Source organism: Cherax quadricarinatus, chromosome 67 (assembly GCF_038502225.1).
Source record: "Cherax quadricarinatus isolate ZL_2023a chromosome 67, ASM3850222v1, whole genome shotgun sequence".
NCBI classification, from domain to species: Eukaryota; Metazoa; Arthropoda; class Malacostraca; order Decapoda; family Parastacidae; genus Cherax; species Cherax quadricarinatus.
In genome coordinates, this window is record NC_091358.1 from 5,595,016 (window position 1) to 5,604,635 (window position 9,620).

A 9,620-nucleotide genomic window follows, 5' to 3' on the forward strand; every position below is an offset into this window, starting at 1 on the left:
TTCCTCTGTTGAATTTTATAAAGCTCAAATTAATGTGAAATGTCTAATAAAGGCTAGCCCTGATAAATATTATCATTAGGAAATTATTTTTAATTTACTGAGAATGCTCAACATCATAGAGTCATACAGAGCCTACATTGCCTTTAAAACATCTTCCATGAAAGACCATTCGTTATAAAGAAATAAGTGCTAAATTTGCAGTACAAATTTGCAGTTACTGAGAATAGGTGTCTTCCAGGCACCTATTTTAAGTAGCTGCTAATTATCGTTGTATGAATGGAAAGAATGTGCACCTTCATAAAGACTGGCTTCAAGGGCTTTTTGCATTCACATAATCTTTAGAAATCATTATCATATACGTATTTGCATCCTCTCATAACAGCTACAAAGACTGCTATTGACCTGTACACAGGCATATCTCGATATACCTACGTTTATAGATGGGAACAGAAAATCCTAATATTACAGGAGCAATCTTTAGTGGGAATCATAAACTCTTGGAGGGAAAAAATCAAATTCATGGGAATGAAAATGTTAGACCCTAAAACAGTTATAAAAGTATTTACTTACGTAGACACCATGTTTGTTGAATTAAACATTGGGAAGCCCGTCTGCGAGAGTAGTTTCTGTGTCTGATCAAAGGAATGAGCCTTAGGCCTGGCACCGAGTGACTCACGCCAATGTAGTGATTCATGAAAATATAATAATCACGCTAGAATGAATCAATACAGTATTTATGCTGTAATATTTCAATAAAAATAAGTCCTTTACTGTACTCACCAATTTGTTACCTTCATCTCGCATATAACTTTCATACATTTGATATTGATGGAGAGGCTGTGATTTTGTCCTCAAAAGCAAGACAATTAGTTTTTCTTCAATTGGTGAGGTTCAGAATGGTGTTCTCTTTCAAAATAACCCAGTTTCTCAGCAGTGAACACCTGCCCAGATAAATACATACCTTACTCATATCACTGCCAACAAAACATCCTCATACTGTGCTTTTTTTCACCATCTTCAGCAGGAGCAACAGTCTGTCTGCTCAATTTACAAGGATGAACACTATTTTTTTTTTTTTTTAGCCCTAGCAAACTAACCTCTAATAGCAACGAAAGTTTTTAAGGCTAAAAGCTCATTGTTTTTTACCTCTAAATCTGCATTTATTATTACAATGAAAAGTAAGTGCTAAACCCACAAGGGTCATACATATATATTTAGATCTGCAAATAAAGTGCATGCCCTTTCCTGACTTATTCTCTTACTATTAGACATATTTCACTGATTTAGATGCTTGATCCATGCACTTAAGAGCTTCTTTACTTGTCTAATAATTCAATACATCCTCAAAATAATGTCTTTGCAGTTTTAGGGGGGGTCATTGTTCTTGTAAAAGTTTTCACTTTAGCCTCTCACAGATGGATGGTACATGGAAGAGGGGCCAAAAGTTTTGGAGATTTTGCAAACATTTTCATTATCTCAAATTTCAGCAGAATATATGTTGAACTGTTAAAATGATCGGAATTCTCACATAATGGCAATGGGTGCCCTAGTAGTCCATCAATAAAATGTACTGTATGCACGTATATTTTAATAGCTCAGCATTAATAATATACATGAAGACTTTTGTACTACAGTACAGTACAGTACCTCCTAAATTTTGATTAACAATATGATACATTAATGATATTGGCTGCAGTGAAATGACACTAAACTACAGTACTTAATACAACACATAAGCTTACTCAAGTTTATACAAGTCAAATTATATGTTACTGAGCATCAGAATGGAATGATATCTGGAGAGAAATAAAAGTCAACTGGGATCACAAGACAACATCGCTGCTCTCAGCTCTTCTTTACACTACCTGAATGTTAACAACAACTGTACACGAGATATCAAATGGGAAACATTACAATATAGATGTAGAAGGTTGGTTTCTTAAATTTAAAACCCATCTGCTACACAAGGGTCATGAAGGCTGCATTTCACATGTACACCACCAGTCAAAAATGCTTTAATCCCTAAAAGTGGATTGAAAGCACTCCGTGTACATGCACACTTCTGTATATATACACACCTCATAGTACATACAGTAAGCTTAATATATGTATCTTAGCATATGTATCTATCTAATACTTGATTATGAAAAGTGCTGATGCTATGATGATCACAGTTACAGTGAAAAAAAAAAAAGCATACTATAGCAAGTTAGATATTATAAGAGTATAACTAATGATCCATGAACATAAGAACAAATGTAACATATTACATCATATAATAAAACATAGTGCCACGATGAAAATGTAATCTCAAGATATCAAAATACATTTTTTACATTGCATTATCATGAAGACTGCAGATAAAGATGTGCGTTATGAATATGGGGCAAAAACAATGAAATATAATTAAGTTAGTTATTTGATTTTACATTAATTTCAGCAAGATACATTATGTTAGAAAACGAATGAGAGATTTAATTATGTCAATATTTTGTTCTCCAGGAGCTTCGTTAAGTGTGACAAAGTTCCTGGAAAGGATGTCCCTTAACACAACGTATTATCAGTAACTCTACCAACTTTATTACAAGATTTGTCATGTTTGTTTTGATGCAAAGTAAGTCTTTTAAAAATTTAATAATTATAATTAATTTTTTTTTTTTGGTGTAGAGAAGGGGAAGAGGGAGAACTACAGGTGACCCATCCCTTCAAGGGAAATATATTGAAGGACTCTTGATACAAGGAAATGGAACTGTTGTCCTTCCTTGGATCAAACCTGATTACTTCCCAATCCCAAGGCACTATATGGCCCTTGTTGTTTATATATGGAATTCTGTTTACAGCATTGAATGAAACATCTGAGTTTGGCAATTTTCTGCCAATATGTAATTTCCTTGAAGGTAAATTTAACTGATACAGTAGAACCCCTGTATCCACTGGTTCAGTATCCACGGTTTCAGTTGCCCACGGTTTGCAGTGGCTCAAAAATACCTCTTAATTTTGCATAATAATGGCCCCCCAAGCACAAAAGTAGAGAAGCTGGCAGTTCTTCAAAGCCTAAAAGAAGCTGTGAAGTGCTGCTTCCCATCAGTGAAAAAGTGATAATTCTCCACTCATTGTGCATAATTTATCAATTAAACTTTATAATAGGTATATACAGGATTTATATATGGGGTTTGCTACTATCCATGATTTCAGTATCCATGGCAGGTCCTTGGAATGTATCTCCCCGCAGATACGGGGGTCCTACTGTATTTGAAAATGTTCACTTATATAAATCCTTTATTTTCACTAAATTCTTAATAACTCGTGAACATTTACTGCAAAATTTACAAGAGTAATGAGTTAACTAATCTCTTAATTCAAGTGCTTGTTATTCCCCACACCTTGAGCTACATCCCAACTTTCCTTGAGGTTAAACTCATCTAAGGCATTTTTTTTTATTTACCTAATCCTAAGTTATTATTCCTCAAGATAATGTATCCTACCTCACAACTTCACTTTCAATATAAAAATTAACTATATTATTGTGTAATAAGGCACTATCAGATCAATGTAATCATTACCAATTTAGTTATTGATTGAGATACCATTTACTTCTAGCATGTATATTTGATTTAAATTATGAAAGATACAATGTTTATAAATGCCAAAGTAATGTTTCTATATTTTTTTTATATTCCAAAGAAAAAATTAACCAATAAAATATACCTTACTATCAGCATACCTTGTACAATAAAGATATGTTCACCTCATGAACATACCTTCAGCATGTCAAACTATCTGGAATAAATTATTCATTTCATTTGTGACTTTTGTCATGGTATTTACAGAGGTGGCTGCTCACCATTCTGTTTTCTGACTAGCTAAATCCCTGTCACTTAAAGGGTAACGCTTTCGTTCGTTCTTTTAAAACGAAGATTGTCAAATGCGTCATAAATTGCCAGTCAACCAGTAACATTACGACTAAGAATGGCATGTCGAATTGTGGATAGAAATGAACTTGCAATAGAAAGTTTTCCCTAGACATTTTAACTCGGATTCTATGTCAAAATGATTAACCTATAAATATATATACGTATGTTACATAACTGATAATCTACAATATATTTATTGCACAATCTTCAAAGAGATTAGAGAAGAAATTTTGATACTGAGAATATTACCACCAAATTTTTTGACATATCAACAGATCTTGATATTAAAATGAATCTATTTTGTTGAACTCAGAAAAATTTATGATGATTTATTTCCATTATCATATACGTATGACATACAAAGACACTTATAACAAAGGAAGCTCTTCACAGATATTTCATTCAAAGATGTGCTTTTAAAAGGAACCTTCAAGCAAAAGTCTGTCTAATAAAGACTAGCTATCCAATAAGTGTCTTTGTATTATCCTAACAGTCAGCATTTTGCCTTTAACCACAATATACATATCCTCCATTTACGTATATACTGCATCTTCACACTTTTTTTTTAACACATCGGCCATTTCCTAACAAGGCAGAGCCACCCAAAGTAAGAAACACATTCACCATCTCTTGTGGAAGCATCTCCTTTGCATCATCATCACAAACTTGGAATTAAAAAGGAAAAATACTTCGATTAAGTGAGTGAAGATGAAGGGTTTGTGGGACTTGACAAGCTGTTGGAGTGTGAGCAGGGTAATATTTTGTGAAGGGATTCAGGGAAACCAGTTAACCAGAACCGAGTCCTGGAGGTGAGAAGTACAATGCCTGCACTTTAAAGGAGGGGTTTGGGATATTTGCTGTTTGGAGTGACATCTGAACTATCGTAGTATCTGCACACCTTGCAAAGATAGTGATTATGTGTGAAGGAGGGTGAAAGCATTCTTCTCTTTTGGGTCACCCTGCCTCGGCATTAAAAATACATATATCTTTCTTTCTTTCAACAAACCGGACGTATCCCACCGAGGCAGGGTGGCCCAAAAAGAAAAACGAAAGTTTCTCTTTTTAAATTTAGTAATTTATACAGGAGAAGGGGTTACTAGCCCACTGTTCCTGGCAATTTAGTCGCCTCTTACGAAACGCATGGCTTACGGAGGAAGAATTCTGTTCCACTTCCCCATGGAGATAAGAGGAAATAGACAAGAACAAGAACTAGAAAGAAAATAGAAGAAAACCCAGAGGGGTATGTATACACATGCTTGTACGTGTATGTGTAGTGTGACCTAAGTGTCAGTAGAAGTAGCAAGATGTACCTGAAATGTTGCATGTTTATGAAATGGAAAAAAAGGACACCATCAATCCTACCATCATGTAAAACAATTACAGGCTTTTGTTTTACACTTACCGTCCTGCCAAGTGAGCCATGCGTGTCGTAAGAGGCAACTAAAATGCTGGGAGCAAGGGGCTAGTAACCCCTTATTGTATAAATTACTAAATTTGGAAAGAGAAACTTCTTGTTTTTCTTTTTGGGCCACCCTGCCTCGGTGGGATACGGCCGGTGTGTTGAAAGAAAGAAAGATATACATAACTCTCAGCACTAAAGAAAGGTGGGGATGTTACAGTACAGAGTCATTTAAATCATGATGTCCACACTTTTCTGGTAAGAAAACTATCGAGTGAATGACAGTGAATGTGTTTCCTTCTTCGCACCCTAGTATTAAAAAATGATCTTAGCAATGCCTGAAAGCATTACCAATATAATTTTAACACTGAAATATGAGTAACTTTTGTGACAACATTTTGCCAAGAACAGGTCTGATAAAATATACAGACAAACGTAAGTAGTTATTCAGTTAGCTTTTTCCCCTTGTCATGTTAATCTGCATTCACAGCCGGGTAGATCATTTAAAATTTCAAAAGAAAAATCAAACCATGAAACATATCTACCACATCACTTACCTTTTACACTGATGAGCAACCACAAATAAATAGTTTAGAAAAAGACACAAAATCAAGTAGCTGAACGCTTTTCAAATTATTATTATTATAATCAAAAAGAAGCGCTAAGCCACAAGGGCTGAACGCTTTTCAAAGCTAACTCTGATACCAACTTCCAATCAAACGAGTCTGCAATATCATAATTGTATATTACAATTAAATGAATATATTTTTACCCAAACCAATATTGAAGTACAGTACTGTAAGTTATACAGTTATCAAATCAATAAACAATTAACATAGTTCAATGGTTAAAAACAAAAAATTATTTAGATTTAACAAAGCAGTCATTATGCCACTGGACATACCTACGAAAATTATGATTACTTATGTTCAAATGAAACATCATGTCCTATGGAGACGCATTTTGGAATGAGGCAAATGAAAGTTGTGGACTATCATATAAACAAACCTTACAGGCTAAGATTAAACTTAAATTTTTATAATCTTATAAAAAAAAAAGCCTTACAATAGCCTTTCCATTTTATGGATTAAAAGACAGTCCATTACATGCACAGCAAGCTTTTTTATTTGCGATAAAAGTTTCAATACGCATGAAGACTTGATAAAGAATACATTGAGAGAAGCATCACAATAAGAGCTCGCTTTACATGCGTGTCTTTTACTCCATCCTTTTGGCATCTCGCCCTTGTATTCACTTTCCACTTTATAACACAGTATATGGATGGATATATCTACAAAACTCTTAATGCCAGAAACTATTCAGGGAATGCCTTTAATTGATAGGTCTAAGAATACATTCACCAATGCTAGTAACGCCAAGCATGTGAGGCACGTAACTTTCATTCTGTGACAAAAGCAGTGAAGGTGTCTGAACCATTGCCTGTTGTTGAAACTGAGAGTGAGCCTGAGGGTTTTTTGGGGGCCGTCCCCTGGGCCGCTTGGCAGGTGGCATTAAAGCAGTGTCAGGGGTTGTGTTGCTAGATTTTGCAGTTAATACTTGTGAGGGGGCTGTAGCACCAGCTTGTTGACCTGTTTCAGAATCAGATTCTTGTGTACTCTCTTCTGGATTATATATTTGTTTGCGAATTTTACTCAACTTGTCTTCGGCGTCGTGTCTCCTCAGATGATCCTTCAGCTTGTCTCCTCGGGAAAAATCTTTACCACAGATGCGACACATGAAGGGCTTCTCTCCAGTATGCATGCGGCGATGGCGTTTAAGATGGGAAGCCCTGGCAAAATTCATCTGGCAGAATTCACATTCAAAGGGTCGTTCACCAGTATGCAATCGAATGTGATCTCTGAGCCCAGACTGACTTTTAAATTCCTGAAAAGATAGTTTTGCATTTAATCTGCAGCCAAAATTAAAAAAAAAAAAAAATGGTCTATGCTATATGAAATTTAAGTGAAAATATAAAGTTAAGATATCTGTATATTAATAGGTAGTAGGCTGGTAGACAGCAACCACCCAGGGAGGTACTACCATCCTGCCAAGTGAGTGTAAAATGAAAGCCTGTAATTGTTTTACACAATGGTAGGATTGCTGGTGTTCATTTTTCTATCTCATGATCATGCAAGGTTTCAGGTATGTCTTGCTACTTCTACTTACACTTTCTACTTACACTTAGGTCACACTACACATACTTGTACAAGCATATATATACACACCCCTCTGGGTTTTCTTCTATTTTCTTACTAGTTCTTGTTCTTGTTTATTTCCTCTTATCTCTATGGGGAAGTGAACAGAATTCTTCCTCTGTAAGCTATGCGTGTTGTAAGAGGCGACTAAAATGCCAGGCGCAAGAGGCTAGTAATCCCTTCTCCTGTATAAATTACTAAATTTAAAAAGAGAAACTTTCGTTTTTCTTTTTGGGCCACCCTGCCTTGGTGGGATACGGCCGGTTTATTAAAAAAAAAAATCTGTATATTAACAGAATTCTTCCTCCGTAAGCTATGAGTGTTGTAAGAGGTGACTAAAATGCCAGGAGCAAGGGGCTAGTAACTCCTTCTCCTGTATATATTACTATATGTGAAAGGAGAAACTTTCCTTTTTCCTTTTGGGCCACCCTCCCTCGGTGGGATACGGCTGGAGTGTTGAAAGAAAGATCTGTATATTAACAATACTGTGTCAAAAACACCTATCATAGAAGTCCTAGACCTAGGGAGGCTACTCAAGGATAATCATACAATTATATAAAATAATACCCTATGGGTAAGACAAACAACTGTTAAGAGGATAAATAGGCTAGTGATAAAACAGGCAATGGGGTAGATGATGTATGGGGTAAGTTTAAGAATATAGTGTTAGAGTGTTCAGCAGAAGTTTGTAGTTACAGGAAAGTGGGTGTGGTAGGAAAGAAGAGTGATTGGGGAATGATGATGTAAAGAGAGTAACGAGAGAGAAAAAGTTAGCATATGACAAGTTTTTACAAAGTAGACGTGATGCAAGGAGGGAGGAGTATATGGAGAGAAAAAGAGAGGTTAAAAGAGTGGTGAAGCAATGTAAAAAAGAGAGCAAATGAGAGTGTGGGTGAGATGTTATCAACAAATTTTGTTGAAAATAAGAAAAAGGTTTGGAGTGAGATTAATTAGTTGAGAAAGCCTAGGGAAAGAATGGTTTTGTTAGTTAAAAACAGGAGAGGAGAGTTATTAAATGATGAGTTAGAGGTATCAGGAAGATGGAGGGAATCATCATCATCATCATCATCATCATCTTTCAACAAACCGGCCGTATCCCACCGAGGCAGGGTGGCCCAAAAAGAAAAACGAAAGTTTCTCTTATTAAATTTAGTAATTTATACAGGAGAAGGGATTACTAGCCCCTTGCTCCCGGCATTTTAGTCACCTCTTACAACACGCATGGCTTACGGAGGAAGAATTCTGTTCCACTTCCCCATGGAGATAACAGGAAATAAACAAGAACTAGAAAGACAATAGAAGAAAACCCAGAGGGGTGTGTATATATATGCTTGTACATGTATGTGTAGTGTGATCTAAGTGTAAGAAGAAGTAGCAAGATGTACCTGAAATCTTGCATGTTTATGAGACAGAAAAAAGACACCAGCAATCCTACCATCATGTAAAACAATTACAGGTTTCCGTTTTACACCCACTTGGCAGGACGGTAGTACCTCCCTGGGCGGTTGCTGTCTACCAACCTACTACCTAGGATGGAGGGAATATTTCGAGGAATTGTTAAATGCTGATGAAGATAGGGAAGCTGTGATTTCGTGTATAGGGCAAGGAGGAATAACATCTTATAGGAGTAAGGAAGAACCAGTTGTGAGTGTGGGGGAAGTGCATGGGGCAGTGAGTAGAATGAAAGGGATGCTAAGCAGCTGGGATTGATGGGATAAAGATAGAAATGTTAAAAGCAGGTGGGGATATAGTTTTGGAGTGGTTAGTCTTTTATTTAACCCTTTCAGGGTTTCTGACGCTGCACTAGTACGGCTTACGCACCAGGGTTTTTGACGTACTAGTACGCCTAAATTCTAGCGCCCTCAAATCTAGCAAGAGAAAGCTGGTAGGCCTACATATGAAAGAATGGGTCTATGTGGTCAGTGTGCGCAGTATAAAAAAAAATCCTGCAGCACACAGTGTGTAATGAGAAAAAAAAACTAAGTGTTTTTAGTTTAAAACAGCGACTTTGCACTGTATTTTCGTATGGTATTTATGATGGTATTCTAGTTTTCCTGGTCTCATTTTATAGAATGGAAGACATATTACAGAAACTGAGATGATTTTGATTGG

The 9,620-nt window shown here is 36.0% G+C and overlaps 1 protein-coding gene across 1 annotated transcript in view; it reads right to left on the reverse strand.

Moving 5' to 3' along the window:
* Nucleotides 1-1,573: 1,573 nt before the first annotated feature.
* Nucleotides 1,574-9,620, reverse strand: part of LOC138854687 (zinc finger and BTB domain-containing protein 14-like) — a gene marked incomplete in the record, with an annotated part of 48,044 nt that continues 39,997 nt past the window's right edge. The window contains 1 exon segment of the mRNA XM_070099350.1: nt 1,574-7,197. Within this exon segment, the coding sequence (XP_069955451.1) occupies nt 6,646-7,197 (552 nt within the window).